This window comes from Daucus carota, chromosome 7 (assembly GCF_001625215.2).
Source record: "Daucus carota subsp. sativus chromosome 7, DH1 v3.0, whole genome shotgun sequence".
Classification (NCBI taxonomy): Eukaryota; Viridiplantae; Streptophyta; class Magnoliopsida; order Apiales; family Apiaceae; genus Daucus; species Daucus carota.
In genome coordinates, this window is record NC_030387.2 from 31,494,429 (window position 1) to 31,518,738 (window position 24,310).

Consider the following 24,310-nt stretch of genomic DNA (forward strand, 5'->3'; position numbering starts at 1 on the left):
TGATAAAAATAATAGGATGAGAATGTATTATTAACCTCGAACTTATTATTTTAAACGTTTAAAAAAATTATAAATATTATAAAATTGTCATACATATAAACAAGAACAATAGGGGAAAGTTGTATTTGAGAGAAGGAAACTAGGAAAGATGGCGCAGAAGCAGAACAAAGAACCATGTAAGCAAGAGGCCTGCAACATCCAAGCTTGCCTCTCCAAGAACAATTTTCTACCCCAGAAGTACCTTCTCAAAACCCCCTCTTTTTTTCTTATTTCCCATCTGGATCATAACAATTTCTAATCATTTCTTGTTATATTCTTTAAATGCGAAATTAGGGTTTGCTCTTCATTTCTTGAATTTCATACTTTGACTCTATGTATAATGCCCTTTTATCAGTGGTTTAGTAAGTTTTGTGAATTTTTGTGTTGCTGGGTTCACAATAAGGGAATAATCTAAGTATGCTAATATCCATTGATGAAAAACTATGTTTAGAATTACCCTTTTGATTTATCTGGATACCGTGATCGCGTAAAATTGCTTTGTACCAGCCATTTTGTCTCTCCTGGTCGAATAGAGAGCCTGTGAATTACAATTTTGTTATTATTATATTTGAATATATCACGACTAAAGTATAAAGTGTTTGATATTGATATTAATTTGGTCCCGTGTTAAGCTATTACAATAATAAAAGGAACTCCTTGATAAAATGAAATCCTGTCCCGCCTTTGGGGACTTAATCTAGCTTCTAATGGATACTTTGCACTAGTATAGAGTTGGATGTGTGTTATCTTGTGGTGTCCAGAGTTTGATAACCGGCCTTCAAATATTTTCCTCTAAGGTGTACACCAAGTTTGTGCTGAATTTCTGTCAGATGTAGTTCTATACATCTTGAAGATTGTTCAATAAAACTAGTTAACATTCTATGCAAAATGACTACAAATAGCCTTTCTTTATTGTTAGAAATTTGCTGATATATTAAACTACCTCAGAACTATGTACACACGAAAACTAACCAACAAACGTTGACTGAAGTAAGCTGCATTTCTTTTCTCAGCTTTTGAGTTGTTTGCAGAGTACGCCCCATCTGTAGTTGTTTTAAAGTTATGGTAGGCACCCTTTCCTTTATTTCAATTTACAAGAAGAAATAATGTTCAAGGGTTGTATATAAAAACGTATGATATTTTCACTTAACTAAGTGTTAATCACGTAATCTGATTGGAAGCATTTAACACTGTGCTAATATGTCTATATAATGACTTCGGTAGTAGTTATCTTGCTTCAGCATATCCCTGTTCTTTTTCATTTTGGAAGTTATTAGCTTAGACATGATAAGTTATCCTTATCTTTCACCATCTTACGTATCTTATCTCTACACTGCAAATGGTGTAGGTGTGTCAGAGTCATCGAGTTGCTACAATCATGCTGTGAACAATGCAAATACCAGTCGACCCACTGTGCCTCAGTAGCTGCTCTTCTAAAGCAACACAAATAAGGGCATAACTGCATTTTATTCGAATGTGACACATGTTGTACCAGATTTTGCGTCTGCGCTCTCGGAAGCTATGATGTATAAAATTGTCTTTGAACACGTATATGACCTGAAACTTGTATCATTCAGTATGGTTTAGCAAGTTCATTCACAAGCTAAGATGTATCGAAGGCATGTTAGAGAAATAACCCAAGTGCTCGTGACTTGTAACTTGTGAGTAGAGAATCCACAAAATAAAATCCGCATGTACCAGTTTTACAATACTGTACTCTTGTGTACATAGCTCCTAACTGAAGCTTTACTGGACAACAAAAATTTGTTAATTACTCTGTTATATTAAATATTAAAGTATTGAACTTGTAAGATTGTGACTATATGGTACAGTAATATCATCATTCCTGGCTCCGTTCGTCTTAGGTGAACTTATTTATCAAATAAATATGTGAAAATTTAACTTTTTCTGATAATAAATGACTTAATTTCTATACAAGGAATATTAAAAGTCTATTAAAAACATAATACTAAGAAATATATTGTCTTGCCCAAAATTTAATTTGAACACTGTAAATAAACTTTTTTTTCTGTCTTGCTGAATTGATCAAGGTTAGGTGCTCCGGATAACTGGAGTCAACAACACAAATCACCCTAAAGCCTTTGTCTTTCCAAGTCAAACTAACAAGAATGATACATTTTTGTAAAATCACATCCTTTCAGTCTTACATTGGCAATTCTCCCTTCTACCAAGAGAGGGCACTTGCAATTTTTTCAATCTCATTGTAAAAGAACCTGTTCTAGCCTTTCCTTCGAAAGAAAAGAAAAGGGTTAAGCATACAAAAAGAATTTCCATGTTAGCGTCAATACCATTCCAGAAAAGGATGATGCATGCCCAAAGCTCCAAAAAGAAGGAGCAATTCTGACGCTTTGGGTCTTTCTTGTGCATCAACAATAATGAGAAGGATTCATCACACTGATCTCGATGCTGTTTCTTGTCGTCTAAGAGGAATACCTTCATCCTCGTCCGTGTGTCTTGGAAGACGCACTGGTAGAGGCGCCGGGCCTGTACAACATTTGGCAGAAATATCATTATACAGAAAGTTGATAATACGCCATTGCAGTTTAAATCCAATGTTTAAAAATCAAACATTTATTAACAACCTCAAGTAAAAGTCTGCTACATTCGACCATATAATAACTGAGAGCTATATATGAATAGTAACTTGTCTATATTTACTTCTCGTTTTTGGCTAAACAGATCTAATATGTTATTTGGCTGCACAACTGCAAGAAAAATACAAAAAAGCCATACCATCAGTCATGTCCTTCGTTCTGTGAAGCAAAAATGTTCCTGAGAGGATTGTCACAAACCCACACATCTCCGTGACAATTTGTGTTGGGCTCTGCCTATCCCAATCCTGTTTCCCCCCAAGAACAGAGTAAGATAATATTAAAAGGTGAAAATGTTGCTAACCAATCCTCAAAACAGAACAGTTGCAATCTAAACCAACATCAGTGGCACACTGGCACTAGTGTTGAAACTGCCTAGTTTAATACATAATTTTTTTAAAATATTCATCAAATAGATGTGTTGAGATGTACTTGAGGTGCAATAAAGATGGCCCATACAAAGCTACGAAAGATTTATATTGTCAAGCATCCCACTACTTATATTATGTGCCCATGTTCTATAAACAAAAGTATGGATTCGAATTAAGTATTATCATGGATGATTACAGATTTAGGACATATATTGGTGTCACTGTGTCAGCACAAGCAAGATTTGTGGTAGGATAACAATTCTCAGTTAACTTTGGTTTTCTACCCAAAATCTTAAGCAAATCCTTGTTGCCAAGATGGATGAGATTAATGACGACATCCGGGACAAAGTATCTTGTCCCATTATATCATCCTCACAGATAGGACAAGAGCAGGAGTCTGAAAATTAAAATTGTAGAGAGACCCCTGATTCCTGATCAGGTCGGTGCAAGACAGGGTATATGAAATGCAAACAGTCAGCGAAGACTAGTGAATTTAGTGGTTCATGTCAAGAATTCTCGGTGATCAAGAATTTAGATATACAGGGTCTACTCTACAAAAGTTTACATATAAAGGAGAGAGGTTACGTCAGCAACAAATTCAAGACAGTTAAAATGGAGAAGAACAGATGGGATTTAAAACATCCCACAAAATGTTGACAGAAAAATTCTACAGAACTTCTATTAATCCAGTACTACGTTACAAGACGGAAGGTTGAGTTTCTACAAAATGAGTGTAACACGCATGCTTTGTTTAAATGTGCAGCCACATGAATAGAAATGTAAAAAGAAATAAAAAACACATCAGAGCTGAGATGGTTAAGTCTCATAAAAAAAACATATCATTTGTGATGGTTTGTTCATGTGTAGCATAAACCTAAAACTGTGGCGACTCATCAAACTTTTAATCCGGGTAAATTTAAAAGAACGAGGCGACCAAAAAAAGACTTGGTCAGAAGTTATTTGCAATTATCTGGAAGAGATGATAAACCGTAATTGATTTAATATTTTAATTATATTTGACAAATACATTACAAGGAACATTCAAGACTATAGTAGAAGAATAATAGCGAAGAAAATGTTTCCTTAATTAATATAAGGTAGCATACATATATACATTTAACTTGTAAGGATTAGTTTTAGTTTCATTTACATTAAGAGTCACTTGGCATCCAAAATATATGAATTTTATAATCTCCAATATTCACAAGAATCTAAGAAAACTATAAAGGGCTTGGAGTGTCTTCCCTATTAATATATATTGACAAATATTTGATCAATATGAGGAAAAGGCTTGGTTATGTTGTCTATTATTACAGATTACCAGGCATAACATGACACCACGTTCTCTTGACATTGCCAAAGTTCCACTACATATAATCAATTCGGATGACAATATTGTATATTAGGACTCAAATGGTTATAGTATTTGCATATGCTAGTGTACAGGTATTTCTGCATAAATATAAAATATTAGCAGTGGTGGAAGACAAGAACGAAATTGCGCACACCCCTGGGGGGTGGAATTGTTTAAAATACTCGTTTGGAACTTGTCAATCAAGGGGGAAAAACATAATAGCCAAATATGCTTGTAACGGTACTTGCAAAAAGATATTACTAAAGGAATTATTATTTTACTGGAGCATGACTGTGCTTCTGGCCAGTATTTACCTTAAACATTATCACACTTGCCAAAATAGTTAATGATGTAAACATAACGTAGTATATCGGAGAAACAACAGCCGTATTAAACGTGTCCAGTGCCTGCATTGAAGAGTCAACCATGTCAAGTTGATTGTTTAAAAAAGAGGAATCAGGGAAATACCATTAAAAAACTAACGAAGAATAGAATGTTAATGTATATCAGTTGTGCAAATATATATGTGTGTGTGTGTGTGTGTGTGTGTGTGTATTAAGCCCAATTGTTTATGGGCCTTAGTCCGTTAGGTTGTTTAATTAGGTTTTTTATTCCCTATAAAGCATTTTAATCCCCCACATATAATCTTAGCTTTGATGTACGAACATTGTTTTCTCTGAATAGGAATTCATTATAGTTAATTTAGGGACTTAAACTTGGGGTAGTGATTTGAAAAAATTGCGAACACCTGAGGGTTTGTTTATCTTAGCTTTTGCTATCTTGTCCAACATCATTCTCATGATCACACAACAATGTCATTCAATTTCAAGTGAAGGCATGTAACTTAAAAGATGTAAAAAGCATGAACATCTTCACAATGTTAAATAAATGATTAAATATATTTGTAGGGCCTAAACTTGATGTTCCATAAAACTTATAGGCCTGCACTATACATTAAACCAAATAATTCATGAAGTTAATAATCCAAATTCCATGGGTCATTATCAATTGAAGCTATACAGTTACACAGTGCCAGTGCGATGTAAACTTATGCATCCATAAATCTTTAAATTGCATTAGATCAAAATAGTGGAACCTTTCTCAATCTAAAGATGACAAAGGTTCATAAGATAAAACTTGCATCGAAAAGATACCAACTAGTACTACACTGATTAATACAAAGTTCAATAGTCTGCCCAACTAATAATATACTGTTTAATACGTGCATGAAGGGATTTGAATAAATGAAAGCAAACTTTAGGAAATCCCAGTGCTAAAGCTAAGTTTCACTTAAAAAGATTAATCCAGGGCTGGCTACATCTAAGCTCACACATTTACATAGTTCTCTTATAAAATTACCACCTCATTAAGGGCCAAGTAAAAATCACAACTTGCCGACCATTCACAACATGAAGAAAAGATCAAAAGATGGGGAAGAAAATTACAAGGCTTCTTTTAGTTATTCATTTCACCTTGTTTAAATAATTCATCTGTGTAAGCACACAGAGGATAACCACCATTGTAAAAGCCCATGTCTGGGGAAAAATAAGCTGATTAACTCCCGATAATGTTAGCTTTAAAGCGATTCCAATTGCTTTGACACTCATGACCTGTTAAACAACACAATTTAACAAGTCAAACATGCTACTCAAAAACTTTGTAGGTATGACTTATATAAAAAAAATTAGTAAAAACTTTGCATGTACAACTTGTGAATAAAAAAAAAAAAGAGAAAACAATAACAGAAATACCACAACGTACTGAAATAGAACCAACTAGTGAACACACTCCGATGTAACACATTATATGTGTCTGGCCATATTGTGGAACATAACGGAATATAAGTATGAAGACAGCTGCTAACACCACTGATACATACAAGAGAAAACCTGCAGGAAGTGTAATATGTTTAGCAGCAAACTTTAGCTGGACATATAAGAAAAATAAAAGGAAGCCTACACATACAGATAGTAAGGCGCAATTATACAGGTGGATAATCACGTCTTACTTAATATAGCAAATTCAGCTGAACTACCAGGACACTAGAAGAAGCCTATACAAACAGATAGTGGGGCACATTTGTATATAGGTATATATTAACATTTCACATAGCATAGCATATCATGATAGTCAGTAAACCTGAAAAACAAAATACCTGGCTCTGTAGCAAGATCCCACACTTCCTTTACGGACTCGATAGCACGTTCTTGAGGAGCATGCAGAACAATGGTGGTTGAGCCCACGACACACAAGATGCAACCAAGAACACCAAAAATGTGGAGCTTCTCTCTTAAAATTATATGTGCAAGTACAGCGCTGCAGAAGGACAGATGATCTTAGCAGTCTATAACAAGAACATCAACTAAAATTCACTTATGTGTTTTTTCATGCCTTATAATAATGCTGAGGGCACCAAGAGGAGTGACTAGAATGGCTGGTGCAAATGCATAAGCTGCAAAATTTGCTATCTCTCCAACAATCACTATGGCAATATCAAAGAGCAGTTAGAATCCAAATTCCAAATCAGAAACACGTAGATGGAAATTGTCAAGTGCAATTGAAGATGGACAAAGAAGTTGTGCTTGTTACAGTGATCTTCGATATTGTATAATCATACTTTTTGGTACAAAGATATTCATATAAAAAGGTAATTAGAAGCACAATCAGATGTTTATAGTCCTACAGGAAGAGCTATACAGGGTTCCCCTAACAATCAGTACAGTATCTAGGCAACTCTTGGTTATGTATAAGTTAATGCTCCTCTCAATGGCTACATCAGAAATGAGGATAGCTGAAACACCAATCAAAAGTTTAAAACACATAAGGCTACAAAGTGGGCATAAAGGTGGGGTCTAGCATTATTAATTTCACAACATGGTTAGAGGTGTATCATCTGCTCCTACACACATATAAACTTCTACTAATACTACAATTCTTCAATATTTACAATCCCTACTAGTTTATTCTCTTTCAATAGTTACTAGCTACATAACTAATGTACTCCAGCCCTCTTCTTATACAGTATCCATATCTTGAAGTGGTCCCTCACTAGTCACTTTACTTGTGCTTTTACAGGTTATGATTAGTTTAACGATGGAGAATCAGCCACCTTCGCTTCCAACTGATTTTCATTAACAAGTACATCAAGCCTGCATAATTTGAACATAACTGTGCAATCTTTTTACTCTTCTTATGGATAGATAATATCCTACATTTTGTTTTCCTTTGAAAAGGTCAAGCTTCATTCATTTCCTCTATATGCACTAAACCAGTTTACTCCATTAAACACTATTAGACTTGTGAATGGTAATTCAGCGTCCATATGAATGAAAGTTCAGACAATAACTAATTCTAGAGTGATTAAAGCTCAATATTGGTAATATAAACATAATGACAGTGATGAGTGATCTCAGCATATTAAGTCTCGCTACCCAGCGGCAAGAAAATTATTGTTTTTTGCATGCAAACTGAGCCTCCTAAAAGTGAATACTTGATGTAAGCAATACACTGAAAACAATAAAAAAACAAACATATGAACTCACTTGTTATCATTCCCACCCACCATAGTGGCTCATATAAGTATGAATATCCTCCAACCCCTGTAAAAAGAGAGTTTCAAAAAGATTTCAACAAACTATATCAAACTTCTAATCATAAAGTATGAGCTGTAACAAATAGAATGGGTTTGGGGCAGGCCGGTAGGGGATTTTAAAATGGAATGAATGACCAAAAAGTAGCTCGAAAATATATGAGGAATGTAGTTAAGCCATTAGCCATCAGTTATAAGAGTTCTAATTGTCCTATTATAAATAACTGAGCAAGGTATAGCAACCAGCAGATTTATTAATATGCATCCTTCTGAAATAGGGGAAGATATAAAAACTGATCATTGATGCAATTAACTTCTACAACTCAGCTTTAGTAAGCAGAAAATCCCTAACCAGCAACACAAACATGTTATCCGATGCCAAACACAGCTACAAGATCCCATGCATACATTTGGAATCCGGGGAACCCATATTGCTAAATAACCCCTTACAACATACGCTTTACATAAGTTATCAAAATAATTATAGCAGGTGATAATAAGCGATGAAAGTAATATACCACTTCCTGATTATGACAACGGTGCATAAAGAAGTTTGACAACAGTGCATAAAGAAGCTTTAATTATAAAATCATGATATAGGATCAGACAATGTGGATATGATAAGTCTCTAAGATAGATATGCATATATGAATTGAGATTAGTCTGTTTTACCTTAAGACTTACAACTCAATTGATATACCTAAATAGGTACTTGTTCAGACTCAGCTGAGAACGTCTGCAGAAACTCTTATGCTAAGAACCTACATAAACTATTTACATCAATTTAACTTCACGACCGAGAACCAGTAACTCACATACATGTGTCCATCTTATTAATAGCTAAACACGTAACCAATTCTCAAATCATCAAGAAATAATCAAACGACAACAAAATATATATATTATGCAGGGCAAAAGTGCATGATATTATTTAAGTGTATGCAAACAATGTCTTAAGGCCTCTAAATGAACCTATAGAAGATCACTGGTTCTCAGCCTGTTAAAAACAAAGGTTAAAGACATATATTCCAAAGGGATGTTGTTTGCCAAAATTATAGAGAGTAAATGAATTTACCAGCCTCACAAAATCATATTTGAGCAACGACTAGTAACTGTTAAGGTCATATATTTTAATCTGATTATGCATACAGTTTTCATAAAAACAAGATTTCAAACAACACCAAAGTACTATCAAATTCTTAAATCACTATTTGTGCAAGATTAAGCACTTTATCTGCCTAAAATCCGTCAATGATCTAAAATTTTAACAGAAATCACTGCATTGCACTGCACCCACATAATTCAGCACTTATAACACTCAATAAGTCAAACAACACAATCATAAAAATTCATAGAAACAAAAAACCCAGAACTTGGTACCTGCTCTTACACCTGAAGCACCAGCTCTTTTCAACCCTTTTTTCTTAACAATAAAGCTAGCACCGATGAACAAACTCGAAGACAAAGCCAAAACTAAACCCTTCACATTATCAGAGGACATTCCCCTATATGAATCTCTCCAGCTATAATTTTTCACCTCTTCCATAGCCATAGCAATCACTACAAATTCTCACAAATTCATCTCATCCGGGCATGCCTTAAACCTAAAAAAAGTCACAATCTTTGACCCAAGATCACTTAAATTTGTGGGTTTGTACCCACAAAAACATATATACTGATTGTATGGGTAAAAAAGATTGAATTTTGAAGCAGAAACACAATGAATTAGAGGGAAATAAAAGAAGGGTTTGTTGGGCTGAGTATAATTTGGCGTATTGTTTCTTGTTTGCAAGTAGATCGGAAAGAAATGACAGTTGGGGAGGTTTGAAATGGTGAAAGTTAAAGACTTTAAGTCTTGTGTGACTGTTTGGCGTGTGTGTTAACCAGGATTACAGACAAATAGACAATCTTCTTCTTTACTCAATCTGGAAATTGCAATCATCGTAAGATAGATGCAACACTAAACTAAACAAACTCGCTGGGAAAAAAAAAACTAAAGAAACTCTATTCTCGTATTTTCAAAAATAATATCAAATCACTCAGACAAAATTTTCTTCTTCCATAATAGAATAATAGGCAAAAATCGTTACATAAAATTCAAAATAATGATTCATTTCAAAAATAAAAAAATAATGCTCAGAAAAAAACAAGAGAAAATTAATGATTCAAATTTCAAACTTATCTTTTTTTTCAATTCTTTTAAATACCGGACGATCCAAATATTCAAAATGTTAAATATTATGTACATAATGCTCTCAACAAGATACTTATTTTGACATATCAAACAAAATATATAAATTTATTTAAATATACAGATCAATCGGCTAACTTTATCTATTAATAAATTTAAATTATTTTTTGAATACGAATTATAGTATAATACAAATTTTTTTTGCCAAGAATAGAAAATAATTCTAAAAATAAAACATACTATATTACTATACTAAAATATCAATACTAATATATATTAACTCAAGCGAGTTAAGTTCAATGGAGACCACATTTTTTCTAGAGACCTGGAGACCACATATGTTCTGCAAGTAAAATATTTCATAAAAACATTGCAAAACTTATAGTTTTACAAATCATGTTCTACGAAATCATTGTTTCATTTAAAATCTTGAATATCATAAAAGTTTTACATGTGGAACATTACAAAATGTTTTATTTTATGAAATATGTTTAGTTTGCAGAACATTTGTTCAACTTGCAGAACATACATTATCTACTTATTAAACATAGATGATCTTCAACAGTTTTAATGAATACATGATATTTGTAGAACATATTTTACAAAATCATGTATTTTATAGTGTTTTGATTGCAGAACATACGTGGTCTTCGAGGTCTCCGATGAAATAGCGGTCTCCATAGAAAGCTAGTATAATATAGAACTCGAAAGAGGGAAAAGGGTTTAGAAACTAAAAAATAGAGGGGGTTGAATGGTTGATTCATGTAAATAGGGATGGCAGTTTTACCCGACCCGATGGATACCCGACCCGTTCCGACCCGATTGGGTCTACCCGAACCCGATTTTTTTGGATCTGGATCTGGATCTGGGTCTTATTTTTAGACCCGAAAGAGTTTGGATCTGGATCTGGATCTCAGGTATTCCGAACCGAGACCCGACCCGAAACCCGAAACCCGATTTAAACCCGATCCGAACCCGAAACCCGATAAAAACCCGATGCAAATATTATATATATATATATATATATATATATATGTATGTATATATATTATGTTTAATGTAAAGTATATATATTGAAATACTATGAATTATAAGGTATATATGAATATTAACATTTTACTTAATTTTATATGCCCAATATAGAATTTATATTCATTTCATTAATATTTTTCTCAATTATTGTGCATTCAAAAATGTAAATATAATAAAAATATAAAATATAAATGATAAGTTGAATGATTGTATACAATTAAGTTACATGTTTCACGTGTTTATTATACTAAACGATACTTGTAAAAACCTTTTTTATATTCCTAAATTTAAAAAAATCAATCATCACAATTTTTTTATAGATTTATAATTTTTTTTTAAGACCCGAATTAGACCCGGACCCGAACCGAAACCCGAAAAAACCCGATGGATCGGATCTGGATCTTCATTTTCCAGACCCGGACCCGGACCCGAACCGACCCGAAATATAATGGATCGGGTCTGGATCTCAAGAAACCCGACCCGACCCGACCCGTTGCCATCCCTACATGTAAATCCAAAAATGACGTGGCAGCGTAGAAAAAGAAACCCAGCATATAACCGATTCCACATACAGTAGTATCTTCTCACCTGCTTATACACTCTCTCCGTCTCTCTCTCTCTCTCCCTCTCTCTGTCTCTCCGCATAGCTTTCATCTCTTATCGTTGTTATACATACGGAGAAAGTAGGTATAAGATGGCTCTGATTCAATCATTTCCTCAATTGCGCTCATCTCCATTCAATTCGCTGCCGCCGCCTTCTTTTCCGACTCGATTCGCCGTTTTCCGCTGCTCTATCGCTTCTCCGTCCGCCGTCGTTAATGTCAGCTCCGAAGATATCGCGACGAAGAGGAACAATATACGTCTAGGCTTGCCTAGTAAAGGGAGAATGGCTACTGATACTCTCGAGCTTCTCAAAGTACCTACCCACTTTCATTTCACTTTGACTTATATTATTCATTTATAATCATTTGTATTATTAATCTGTATTATTTTGTTTGTTGTGTGGGGATTTAGGATTGTCAATTATCAGTGAAACAGGTTAATCCTCGCCAGTATGTTGCCGAAATTCCGCAGGTCTGTGCTCCTAAAATTTTGATATAGTCCAACACATTTGTTATTTGGACTGTTATTATTGAACTTTCTTAAATGCTTTTAATGATTTGTTTGGGTTTGACTTACTTGGTTTGTGCGCTTCTTGTTTTATTCATAAAATCTCGTTTTAACATGAGCTAACTTTGCGATTTATTGGATGATTTTGAATGAGGTGGAATTAGGATGAGGATATGTGATGGGAAATAGAGGTGGAAGAGATGGATAACTGAGAGGAGAATACATTTATTAGTGCAAAATGTGATTTGTGAAGAATGAGTAGGCACAGGATAAAGGAACTCGTATGTATTTGTAAATATGTGGTGTTAATATCTAGTTTAATCTGTGGAATGGAATCGAGGATACAATGAGTGTCATGCATAACAAAGGTTTGTGGATGTGCATGATTTATATAACTAGCAAACTCTTACCTGCATTCGAAGGAGATGACAGTTTTGCTTATTGTTTGTTGTAGTAGAGTCCATGCTTTTGAAATCTTTTAGTTTTTCATTTTGATGTTTCATGTTATGTACTGTAGTCGCGTCCATCTTCACAGTTACTCATCTTTCTTTGCAAAAATCATAGACTCGTATTTATCATAAAAAATTAAGATCTTAAACTCATATTTATCATACGATTTACAACTGCAAATGTCTGTTTTATACCTGGTGTAATTGTGAACTATGTTTCTTTACTTTGTTTAACACTTTGCATGACTTTACTTTCTTTTGCAGATTGAAAACTTGGAAGTCTGGTTTCAACGACCAAAAGATGTTGTTCGTAAATTGGTGTCAGGAGATTTGGACATTGGTATAGTGGGTCTTGATACTGTTAGCGAATTTGGACAGGTATGAACTAAGCTGTGCTGTAATGTAATTCTTGATCTTGAGGAAAATTTGTTTTGGTCATGTGGACAGTGGAATAAAATGTGAGAAACAATGTTTTGTATGCAATGGCGCAGCCACAGTAGGAATAGGACCACTGTGGGAGGGAGCTGTCACTAGTTTTCGAAATTTAGTACTAAACTTTTAATTATATAAGCTACTGTATAATTTATGTATCTGTCTATGTTACATCGTAAGAAAATATCATGAGGAGGCTTGATTTAAGTTCAATGTAAAAATTGTAACGTGTCTCTGTTATGTCATATTTCATGTGATAAGATTAAATTCTGTTATGGTAATTTAACTTCAAATTATGTTAAACTTTATATCTTTTCCTTCAATGATTCAAAATTTGGTAATACTTTTTTTTTTCTTACTGGATGTTGGCATGTGTAAATCAGGTTAATATCCCAAACAGTTTTTAGAATAGAACACCCACCCTTTCCCAGGGGAACACAGTATCCGATGTAGAGACTTTATACAAAATTACTTGTCCAAACATAAGGGAACAGCGTATTGCGCTGCTAATTTGGATTTCTCTTACGTTAATGCTGGTATATATTTAAAAATTATCCTTTAACATGTATGATTGCCAGACAAATTTGTGTTCTGGTGCAGTGGCATGTACACTCCTCTAGGGATCAACATTTATGAAGGGAACCAGAAAGTGATTCTTTGTGGAGCTATGCTTAAATTTTCACCTTCATGTTTCATAATGCAGTCTATAAGGAGTTTTTTACTGATAACATGACTTGCACATATCTGCCCCTCTTCTGCTTTCAATTTATTAACAGTGGGTGGTTTGGAGCTTCCTTTTGCTTGTACTCACTTTAGGCAATCATATAGTTAGCTTGATTCCTATCTTTTGTTTAGGTAAACATGCGATGTGTCAACATAAAGGCTTTTTTTTTTATTTGACTATTTAAATTGCATTTGGCAGGGAAATGAAGATCTTATTATTGTTCATGAAGCACTTGGATACGGAGATTGTCATTTGTCACTAGCAGTATGTCCTTCTTTCTAACTTTTGCTTACTAATTGGAGTGCTCTGATTATCATATTCTGTTATTATATTTGTAAATTCATTACTTGTAAATCATGTGTCAGATACCCCAATATGGGATTTTTGAAAATATTAATTCACTGAGGGATCTAGCACAGATGCCGCTTTGGACTGCTGACAGACCCCTACGAGTTGCAACTGGCTTCACTTATGTATGACCCCACATTATTTTCCTTAAAGCACACTTGTAAAAATAATTTATTCAACAGTTTATTATGGTTGTAGAGACACTCTTAAGTGGAATTGTGTTATAACTTTGTTCTTTAACAGCTGGGTCCAAAATTCATGAAAGAAAATGGACTGTGTCACGTTACATTTTCAACTGCTGATGGAGCTTTGGAGGCAGCTCCTGCGGTAAGAATAAACTCTTTAATGTTGGGATCATTATTCCATCCCTCACCTAATGTATCTATTAAGCACATTATCATAGGTTTTAGGTGAGTGCTGTAGTGGTAGACTTGTGATGAAGGGGACAAAACCCAACTGTGGTGAGATAAAAAGTGTGAAACAAGAAGTCAAATTAAGCTTTCCAGAATTTTCTTATCCCCCCCCCCCCCCCCCCCCCCCCCCCCCCCCCCCCCCCCCCCCCCCCCCCCGGTGTTCAGTTCTCAATACTCTGGGTTAGTGATTACATAAAGTGGAAAAATGAAAAACTTATCTGAGTCTCTCTCGTTTAATTTCTCAATACTTTTGTGGGGTTATTAATTACATAAAGTGGAAAAACTTATCTGAGTCTCCTGTAGTCTAGCTTCAGCTAGGGGCCTAAACCTTGTTTTATGAAAAATTCCTTTTTCTAATATTTCCTTCTTTTTTCTTTCAATAATCTTATACTTTAATCTGCTTCAGTTAAAATGGTAAAAATCAATCCAAGTTCAGTCTGTCAATTCATTCACTTTTTATGCAAAAAATCAGGTGAATAAGAATTGCACTAATGGTCCACGCCCTACAGCATTATGTGCCAAAAACCAAGGACAACTAATAGCACAGTAACAACAATAATATTACCACTTTAGTTTACTATAAGAATTATGAACAAGGACCCTACAGAACTTGGCTAAACCTCAAGGATTAGTAAAAATTGTCTGGGTCAGTTAATAATTTTCATCCTGGATATTTGGAATGGATTTGCCAGCTTCTCAATCAAATTGCAATACATATACTATAATTGAATCTATAACTCTTATGATATATTCTGTAATTTTTTGCGAAGATTTTAAGAATTTTAGATTTACCCAAGTTCAGTAGAGCCACCTTTATTGATTCTTTTCCAATTATTTAGAGGGCTGGTCCAAATTTGTTTGTTATTAAATTTCAGGCATGTTTCTGGTTAGTAAATTGTAAGATATATGATGAAGTTTTTTTCTGATTTTTTACAACTTAGATGGGTACAGCTGATGCAATTGTAGACCTTGTTAGTAGCGGAACTACTTTGAGAGAGAACAATTTGAAAGAAATTGAAGGCGGAGTTGTTTTAGAAAGTCAGGTGGATTCTATAGTTCATGAAACTTCAACATCTTTTCAATTGTTATTAGAAGTATTTAGAGCAAGTTCGGTACAGCTTATTGTTTTCGACATTGGATATACATATTTCAGGCTGTTCTTGTTGCCAGTAAGAAGTCTTTGATCCAGCGTCAAGGGGTGCTGGACACGATACATGAAATCCTTGAGAGATTCGAGGCACATTTAAGAGCAGCTGGTCAATTTACGGTGCGTTTAATTTGCTTAGTTTGTTACAACGTTATCACCGTATTTTTTTGCAGTCACTGGCTTATTAGTTCTTCCTGGCAGGTAGTTGCCAACATGAGAGGAAGCAGCGCAGAGGAAGTAGCTGAACGAGTATTGAGCCAACCATCGTTGTCTGGATTGCAGGTGAATATTGTTTCCCAATTTCAATTAATAAACATAATATAGTCTGAGAATGCGTATTTTGTTCGTGGCAATTCGTGATTAAATCGTCCCATAAATTTGAATGGAATCTTAAAAGTTCTATATCCCTATCTGCTGGGAATAGAAAATTGTTGACATTGAAATTTAAAGGATACAAAGATTTTCACCTTGACACTAAATTATGTTTAACAGCAGTATTGAAGTACTGGCTAAATTCATTATTCCTGTCGTTTATAAAATCTTCTTTGACGTTTTTCATGTTTAATCCTCTCCGTATATTGAACCTGTTTCTTTCCTCTCATGTTCTTGTATGCAGGGGCCCACTGTAAGTCCAGTTTTCTGCAAACGTGATGGGAAGACAACTGCTGAGTACTATGCTATAGTCATTTGTGTACCCAAAAAATCTCTTTACAAATCTGTTCAGCAGCTGCGAGCTGTAAGTTTATCTTCTCCTTTAAATTAATTGAACTGGTTATTATTTAATGCTGTTATAGTGACTATTATCCTCTTCCCTCCTTTCAAGTGTTTTTTTAATGTTCAAGCTATCTAGCAAAAAGGGTTTTATGTTTAGAAAGCCCCAACTTGTTAAAAAAGGCATTGTTTTTCAAATTTAACTGGTTATTAATTTTTTTTATCTTCAGAAAGTTGTATTAAGGCACTTTCTCAAAGCTTGAATTGATTTTCAGAGATAGACTTCTACTGCATTATATAAGAAGTAAGAACGCATAACAAGCAATCATATGCTGAAAATATTAATCACGAGTGACTCGTAATTAGTTTACAGTGTGTTTTACTTTTAGAATTGTAAGACAGACTTCATCTTTTAGTGATGACAGGTCTTCGTATTTTCTTGTTTCTCCAAGACGAATATTTTATGATAAAATAACAGTTTGTGGTCTAGATCTCCTCTTTGAAGATAATGGCAATTTTGTTTCAGTAGCTTCAATGCTGTGCACTAAGTTATGTTATAGGAATTTCGGCTTTGTTTTTCAAATAGTTCTGGTGACATTATTGTGATGTACAGATTGGAGGCAGCGGGGTCCTTGTTTCTCCCTTGACCTACATTTTTGATGAAGAAACTCCAAGGTGGCGTGAACTTCTTTTGAAGCTGGGGCTTTAGCGATTTGATGTTTCGCGGTTTATCTAGTAGAAATGTTTGGGGACAGGAGACTGGAAATTGAGGCTTCTCAGTAAGAGATCAAAGAGTTTGAAATTTTGGTACTTCATAGTTTTAGATATGTATCTTCTGCTGTAGAGTATGTTGTATTGCTTCAAATTCAAAGTGTTTCCTTGGAATCAATTTCTTTCTGTATTTTCCTCTTTAAACATTTGTTTGTGTGAGGCATAATAATATCAGTAGCTTCTTAAGAAGATAAGATGCTAAAATGTGTTAAACATTTCTTTTAGTTGTATCTGTGACATAAATATATGCCCATGGGGTTTTGTGTAGGGTTGGTCTCGTGCTTTCCCGGACAGGCTGGGGTCGAATGATCTTAGAACTTTTGGCAAACCCTGGGGCTGGAAGTGATCTTAGAACGGCCTCTCGGGTAGGTATCTGGGTCCCCTAGTTTATTTAGTGGAGTAATGATAGTAGAATAGTGTTTCCGACGTCCCTTAGAAAATGCAGCAAAAGAGTTCTTAAAATGAAAGGCAAATCTGCTGCTAGCACTTCACAAAAAAATGATCTAAGCAACCAAGAAAGCAAATCAATCCATGTAAAAACGAGTATTAGAATACATGGTTTTTAAGTTTTTTTTTTTTTACAGTTTCTGATTTTTAATTTTTAATTTTCTTTTGCATTCCTGAGGACGTTATAGATAACTTTGATAGCTAAACTTTTGAAACAGATTTATCACTGAAGAAAACACAAATTCTTGACACAATATACACCACCATCATAAATCACACGAAACTAAAAACATTTGTGGAGCCCCTCTTGATCATCAAATCAGCTGCTGTTGCTGCTGCTTGATTCTAGACCCTTAATTCCAGTGAACACTCGGAGATGAGTAAATAGGATTAAGAACACTAGTCGATGACCCTTTCTTCCTCCAAAACAAGTCTCCCACAAGAGGAATAATAGGCTTCTTTTTCCTCATACTCTTCCTCTCTTTCTTTCTCCCTCCAAATAACTCCTCTTTCTCTTCCTGAGAGAAACTAAGTATCTGACTCAAACTTGGCGAACTCCCCATCTTCACAATCCCATCCCTCCTGCTCTGACCCTCACCCTCTCCCCCAGACTCTGCAGCCTTCCGAGCCGCCATCGCCTCAGCCTGCGCAATCTTTGACATGTTCTTGTGAAGCTCTGCATTCAACGAAGCCAGAGCCACCTCATTCTCCGTCTCCCTTTCTTTCAACAACTTCACTTCTTCCTTGGTCTCTTCCAGCTCACTCTCGAGTTTCTTTATGGTCTCCGCCAGTGTAGCCTCCGAATCTCTATCTTTCCACGCGGTCTGTTTCGATGCATGAGAGTAAGTAGGCGAAGGGGTTGGCGTGAAGAAATTCCATGAAGAGGAATTGGAGCTTTCTTGTTTGGGAAAAGAGAAGGGCTTGGGAGAGTAGACTGCAGGGGTGAGAAAGCGTTCTCCAAACACGGCCACAGCTTCTTTCACAGAGGAAAATGGCCGCGACGTATCGACATTGGAGTGGTAATCTGTGGATGGTGTCTGCATGGTTGCGAAAGTATTGATTTCAGAAGAATGATTATGACGATGATGATGGATAAGTAGGGAGCAACAGCTCTAGTTATCTTTGCTTGTACTTCAAAAGTTAGAGAGGGTGACAAATAAAAAAAGAGAATTATATACATAATCTGTAGGTTGGTGAGATATATGGTATATGAGATTTAAAGAATCGGCGAGGCCATGTAAAGAAGAGGATAGCGCAACTACTTTTGTCCAAGAAACAAGTAAAAGTTGACACTTGATGATAAGCTTAATTAACTTGGTTAATTACCGGAAGTGAATGTGAAAGTGAAGTGCAAGGAGGTGTGGGTCTCACATGCACCAGAAGTTGTTAAGAGCACCTAAACAGATTTGTGTAGAAGTGGTGGGAAAATTGACCTAGAGTCTCGTAGCGGGAATTATCACACATCATATTAGCCAAAATAGATCGGTTAGTGTGGAGAAGAAAACTTGTATGTTGGGTCTTTTGGTTGAGTACTGTTTTGGACTTGTTCATGGCATCAAAGCAAATTATTGAAATAACACGAGAGATGAGTAGATGATCGATCAGCATTTTTTCACCTGGAGTGTTCGGTGGTAGGCATTCGGCTTCCGTCGTATCACCAACTCTCCCTTTTTGCATATTATTTATTTTTGAAAAATGTCACGTATACAATTTTGTATGGATTTTAATTGAAATCACTCATGTATTCACATTAATCAGCTCGATTAAAACATTCCACCATATTTATTATGTACAAATTTTATATTACTTGTAACTATACATGGCACTACTATTTAATTTTAGCAGGATAGCATAAATGGATTATAGCAGTACGCATATCAGAAATAGTACAAAACTCCCTCTAATCTATTATATATAATTCATTGGATTTTTTACACATATTTTTTAGGAGTTTGATCACACATGTAAATTGATATTTCAAAATTTTTATTTTTCTAAATAAAAATATAACATAAATTTAAAATTATTTTTTTTAAAAAAATAATTTTAGATATGTGATCAAATCTTCTAAAAATACGTGTGAAAATACCGCTTGTTCTTATTATTGAAGGGGTAATCACAATAATTTGATTTCTATTACTTTAATCAAATGTTAATTTATTTTTTACAAGATTTTGACATTGGAATAGTAGTAATATATGGTGAAACAAATATATAATGTTTAATTGATTTTGACTAGGTTTAAAAAAAACGACTTCTAAATATTGGAATCAACTTATTCGTATTATTTATGATAAAATATTAGGCATGTTTGGCTGACCATTTTTGATAAGTCCTTACGTTAGAAAAAAAATTCACAAGTATAATTTGTTCAATATGTGTTTAACATTTCTTACTTGCAGAATTGTATCACTTATTTTAAAAAAATATACATATTTACATATATTATTCTGACTTGTTTCTGAAAAATGAGAAAAGAGGCACCATCATTTTAAGTCAATTTCTAACTTGCTAGAATTCGAAAGTTAAAACTTTTAACATTTTTTTGACTTACTTTTATTTTGAAACTTAATTTTATAATAATCTATAACATAACTTTCAAAAATAATACATTTATAATTATTATAGCGACTAAATTATAAATATTGTATACACAGAAATTAATTACATTTCACTTGAAGTACTTCTAAAATTATCTACCGTCCTTGAATCCACTTAAATGTTTCTGAAAAACAAAAAATAGCCGGGTCCATAATAATTCCTTTTCAACGCGAACAAAGATCCAAGACAAAAGAAGTTGTATGATTCTTTCATAATCTCCAGACAGATCACACTACAACATATGGAGAATCACGGAGATCACTTCCATGAAGCTCAATACACCGACCAAAACGGTGTACTACAAACCACCAAAATCCCTGTAGTTCAAGAGCTAGCACGTAAAGGAATCACCAACTTGCCACAAAGGTTCATAACTTCGCCACAAACTCTCTCTGCCACCACCCAAGTCGAGGTTCCCACCATAGACCTCCTCAAATTGCGAGTCGAGTCGGATTCGAGTCGATACCGTGAGCTAGCGAAGCTGGCTGGTGCAGCTAAAGAGTGGGGAATGTTTTTGGTTGCGAACCATGGGGTGCATGATTCGGTTTTGGACAGTGTTAAGGATGTTGTCATGGGATTTTTTGGATTGTCGTTTGAAGAAAAGAAGAAAAGTGTGGGATCGTTTATGAGTGTGGATAATATGGGGTATGGAAGGAATTTTGTGAGGTCTGAAAATCAGCCGTTGGATTGGATTGATCGGATGACTATGGTTGCGTCTCCGGTTGACGATGAGAATCTTCGTGTATGGCCTAAGAAACCACACAACTTCAGGTCAATTTATTTATGACTTAAGTTTTTGAATAATTAGTTAATTATCTGTCAGTTTCTGAATTGATATGAAATTTCCAGCTTTTCGATGACTAAGTTGATACGATAACCAAGTTAAATCAATTTTAAAATTAGTGACTAATTTGATATATTTGAAACAGACGCGGAAATGTTTACCCTTAAGTTTTGATCAGGCGGAACCATACTGTTTTAGATCTTGTTGTTGAGAATGTCGGGATTACTTCCTTTTAATCCGAAAAGGAAACTATTTTTTTGAATTAATATGAGTACATGATCACATGCCGGATCTTCTCTTGCAGGGAAGTGATGGTGAAATACGCTGAGGAAACTCAAGTTATTTTCAGTGATTTACTCCAAGCCATGGCAGAGGCTCTGTCATTGGATAAAAATGCTTTCTTACAGCAGTTTGAGCCGAAAAGAAGCGAGCTCAAAATCAGGACAAACTACTATCCATCCTAGACCCGACCTAGCCATCGGCATAACTCCACATTCTGATGCCAGTGGCCTGACACTCTTGATCCAGTTCGGAGCCAATGACGGGCTCCAAGTGCTTAAAGATAACAAATGGTTATCCCCAATCTGGCCTCAGGATATGCTTCTGGTGAACATTGGAGATTTGATGGAAATTATGAGCAATGGGAAGGTTACTAGCTCATGGCATCGTGCCACGACTAGTACAAACTATGAGAGGTTTTCAGTGGCGGTTTTTTATAATCCGCCACCAGATGCTGAGATCGAGCCAATGCGAGGTGAGAATTCAGGCGAAGGAATGTACAAGAAGGTGAATGTGAGGGAGTATGTGAAGCACTATTACAAAATCAGTCCAACAGTTGGTAAAGAAGCCATTCTGTATGCCAAGGTTGTGTAGTTGAGGTTATATTCATTTCATCAATTAGTGATGCTTTGTTTATGTATTAAAATTAAAATGAGAATAATTCCTGGTCATTAAATTTCACTTTACTGTTGTGAGCACACTGACCGGGCAAAAGAGTCCCGTTAAATTCGATAATTTTATGTTTTTCAGACCAAGTCCCAGTTTGCAGGAGAAACACTGGGAACAGTTGACAGGTTAATAATCAGTGCTTGTACGTGTAAATAGAGGTTTACTAATTTTAGATACCGAGACCACATTACCTTCTATATAAGGAAGTAGAGCTGAGGAAAGTATCCTATTGAAGTTTTTTTTTTTTTTTTTTTTACAATGTCTTCCACGTTAGTTGTTATATTCGGTATAGTTTTGGTGATCTCCGGTGTGGCAAATGCTGATAATGTTGCTGAGCGCCTTGGCCTTGACGCGCATACTCATATAAAATATGATCGTCGTGGCCTTTCAGGAGCAACAGCAGCACCTGCTGGCGGTGCAGCAGCTGGGGGTGCAGCACCTGGTGGCGGTGCTGGTATTAATGTGGGAAACTGTCCCGGTGCCAAGGGAGACGGAGCATCTGATATGACTGCTGTGAGTCGTCGAGTTTTGGTTACATATAAATTGATTTGTGAAATTTAGGACACAGAAAGTGTAAAACCTTCAGAGTTGGATTTGTTTGTCAGGTTATACAAAAGGCTTGGGATGATGCTTGCGCTGGTGGACAAAAACTTACCATACCAACAGGCATATGGTTGCACGGAGCGCTTAACTTCAAAGGGCCATGTCCGAAACCTATAACGATCGAGCTTCTGGGTACATTGAAGGCCAAACCAGACGCCACGTCCTTTCCCGAGATGAGGCATATCAGTTTGTATTCAGTTAGTGTTACTCTTACGGGCGGAGGTACTATTGATGGCAATGGCGTAGCATTACAGAAGACTCGAAAACAAACTGACAAAAATCTTCCAGATGTAAGCGGAAGCTGCTACTTATTTTTAACTTAACATACGTCGATGCCAACTGATCTAACTCTGTGTCTGCGTGCAGTCTATGGAGCTGATGCAGTGTCCTGACTCTAGCATCGAAGGAATCAAATTTGTAAATGCCAAAGGATTCAATCTCAAGGTAGTTCAATCTGATAATTTCAAGGCTCACGGCTTGAGCATAACGTGCGGGGGGGAAACCTTAAACACCGACGGTATTCATCTTGCTCGATCCAAAAATGTGTGCATAACTGACTGCAACATAGCCGTAGGCGATGACTGCATTTCAATTGGCGATGCCTCTGTTGACGTGACCGTCAAAAATATCCAGTGCGGTCCTGGACACGGTGTCAGGTGATTGATGGATCAATGATCATCACAATGTACACACTCTTTTCTCTTCTCTTCTTTTCTTAACTCTTTTCCGATGTGATGTTGCAGTATCGGTAGTATTGGTAGATATCCAGACGAGAAAGATGTCAGAAACGTCGATATCTCTAACGTTACATTCATTGGCACCTCAAACGGTGCACGGATCAAAACGTTCCACAACTCGCCAGCAATAGCAGTGTCCAACATTACATTCTCAGACATCACCATCAAAGATTCATTTAATCCCGTCGTCATAGATCAGCATTACAATTCGGGGTTCACAGCAGCAGGAGGGGTACCTACACAGAATTCATTCCAGATTATTTAGCTTACAATTTGTATTGCTATATACTAATTAGATCAAATTTAACAGGTTTCCAAAGTGAAGATTACCGGAGTTACTTTTAGAAATATCAAGGGCAACTCAATGTCGAATATGGCAGTTTCTTTGAACTGCAGTAGCGCTGCCCCGTGTGAGGGAATTACTTTGGAAGGCATTTCATTAACCTACACCGGGAATAACAGTCTCTCCAAAGAACTCTCAACAAATTGCGAAAACGCTAAAGCAACAATTACCGGATCCACCATTCCAATGTGCGGAGCAACAGGAGGAGCAGGCGGCGCAGCAGCAGCAGGGGGAGCAGCAGCATCAGGAGGAGCAGCAGCATCAGGAGGATCGTAAGTCACATATATCTTTATCATAACTAGAACTAGAAACAGTGACGGAACCAGAATTTCAAAATATCAGAGGTTATATGCTATTGTCCGAGTTATTTAAATATGATTCTTCCATGACAGGAAACCAAAATAGAGCGGTGAAGACAAATTACGAGCTGAGCACTAATAATACAAGTCATATGCAAGCAGGACAGAAAACGGACATACCAATACCTACAAGGGTCGAAGCGGACATATCAATAACAGAGAGACCTTTTTTTCAGAATTATGTTTTGTAAATGA

The 24,310-nt window shown here is 35.6% G+C and overlaps 5 protein-coding genes and 1 pseudogene across 6 annotated transcripts; 4 read left to right on the top strand and 2 right to left on the bottom strand.

The window, feature by feature from the left end:
* The first annotated feature begins 116 nt into the window (after positions 1–116).
* Positions 117–1,850, top strand: LOC108195197 (uncharacterized). 2 transcript variants are annotated; one of them, XM_017362150.2, is made up of 2 exons: positions 117–237; positions 1,388–1,850. In XM_017362150.2, exons 1-2 carry the CDS (start codon positions 149–151, stop codon positions 1,488–1,490), a joined length of 192 nt encoding a protein of 63 aa, XP_017217639.1. In that variant the 5' UTR covers positions 117–148; the 3' UTR covers positions 1,491–1,850. The 2 variants fall into 2 exon arrangements, 1 of the variants encoding a protein (XP_017217639.1); XR_010285640.1 differs by lacking the exon at positions 117–237 and adding an exon at positions 1,000–1,104 and having other exon boundaries at positions 1,388–1,586.
* A 156-nt stretch (positions 1,851–2,006) lies between these two features.
* LOC108196819 (probable magnesium transporter NIPA4) lies at positions 2,007–9,942 on the bottom strand. The gene is made up of 9 exons (XM_017364264.2): positions 9,346–9,942; positions 7,919–7,975; positions 6,768–6,858; positions 6,532–6,692; positions 6,138–6,265; positions 5,849–5,986; positions 4,691–4,783; positions 2,794–2,899; positions 2,007–2,544 (listed from the first exon to the last, which is right to left on the bottom strand). The coding sequence occupies exons 1-9, from the start codon at positions 9,515–9,517 to the stop codon at positions 2,450–2,452; spliced, it is 1,041 nt and encodes a 346-aa protein (XP_017219753.1). The 5' UTR covers positions 9,518–9,942; the 3' UTR covers positions 2,007–2,449.
* Positions 9,943–11,723: 1,781 nt separating this feature from the next.
* LOC108196870 (ATP phosphoribosyltransferase 2, chloroplastic) lies at positions 11,724–17,560 on the top strand. The gene is made up of 11 exons (XM_017364347.2): positions 11,724–12,104; positions 12,203–12,262; positions 13,012–13,125; positions 14,102–14,167; positions 14,269–14,376; positions 14,495–14,578; positions 15,606–15,707; positions 15,818–15,931; positions 16,013–16,093; positions 16,428–16,547; positions 17,136–17,560. The coding sequence occupies exons 1-11, from the start codon at positions 11,883–11,885 to the stop codon at positions 17,229–17,231; spliced, it is 1,167 nt and encodes a 388-aa protein (XP_017219836.1). The 5' UTR covers positions 11,724–11,882; the 3' UTR covers positions 17,232–17,560.
* A 350-nt stretch (positions 17,561–17,910) lies between these two features.
* Positions 17,911–18,912, bottom strand: LOC108196871 (WEB family protein At2g17940). The gene has a single exon (XM_017364348.2). It carries the CDS (start codon positions 18,781–18,783, stop codon positions 18,094–18,096), a length of 690 nt encoding a protein of 229 aa, XP_017219837.1. The 5' UTR covers positions 18,784–18,912; the 3' UTR covers positions 17,911–18,093.
* A 1,670-nt stretch (positions 18,913–20,582) lies between these two features.
* Positions 20,583–22,102, top strand: LOC108196209 (protein SRG1-like; annotated as a pseudogene).
* Positions 22,103–22,331: 229 nt separating this feature from the next.
* Positions 22,332–24,280, top strand: LOC108196208 (exopolygalacturonase). The gene is made up of 6 exons (XM_017363388.2): positions 22,332–22,586; positions 22,679–22,966; positions 23,043–23,332; positions 23,420–23,645; positions 23,724–24,028; positions 24,149–24,280. The coding sequence occupies exons 1-6, from the start codon at positions 22,332–22,334 to the stop codon at positions 24,159–24,161; spliced, it is 1,377 nt and encodes a 458-aa protein (XP_017218877.1). The 3' UTR covers positions 24,162–24,280.
* Positions 24,281–24,310: the final 30 nt, after the last annotated feature.

Coding starts and splice junctions, on each gene's coding strand:
- LOC108195197 (XM_017362150.2), top strand. CDS start 149: ATGGCGCAGAAGCAGAACAAAGAACCATGTAAGCAAGAGGCCTGCAAC. Junction 238..1,387: donor AACAATTTTCTACCCCAGAA/GTACCTTCTCAA, acceptor CAAATGGTGTAG/GTGTGTCAGAGTCATCGAGT.
- LOC108196819 (XM_017364264.2), bottom strand. CDS start 9,517: ATGGCTATGGAAGAGGTGAAAAATTATAGCTGGAGAGATTCATATAGG. Junction 7,976..9,345: donor TGCTTCAGGTGTAAGAGCAG/GTACCAAGTTCT, acceptor CTCTTTTTACAG/GGGTTGGAGGATATTCATAC. Junction 2,545..2,793: donor AACGAAGGACATGACTGATG/GTATGGCTTTTT, acceptor AATGTTGTACAG/GCCCGGCGCCTCTACCAGTG.
- LOC108196870 (XM_017364347.2), top strand. CDS start 11,883: ATGGCTCTGATTCAATCATTTCCTCAATTGCGCTCATCTCCATTCAAT. Junction 12,105..12,202: donor ATACTCTCGAGCTTCTCAAA/GTACCTACCCAC, acceptor GTGGGGATTTAG/GATTGTCAATTATCAGTGAA. Junction 14,377..14,494: donor TTGCAACTGGCTTCACTTAT/GTATGACCCCAC, acceptor GTTCTTTAACAG/CTGGGTCCAAAATTCATGAA.
- LOC108196871 (XM_017364348.2), bottom strand. CDS start 18,783: ATGCAGACACCATCCACAGATTACCACTCCAATGTCGATACGTCGCGG.
- LOC108196208 (XM_017363388.2), top strand. CDS start 22,332: ATGTCTTCCACGTTAGTTGTTATATTCGGTATAGTTTTGGTGATCTCC. Junction 22,967..23,042: donor CTGACAAAAATCTTCCAGAT/GTAAGCGGAAGC, acceptor GTCTGCGTGCAG/TCTATGGAGCTGATGCAGTG. Junction 23,646..23,723: donor GGTTCACAGCAGCAGGAGGG/GTACCTACACAG, acceptor CAAATTTAACAG/GTTTCCAAAGTGAAGATTAC.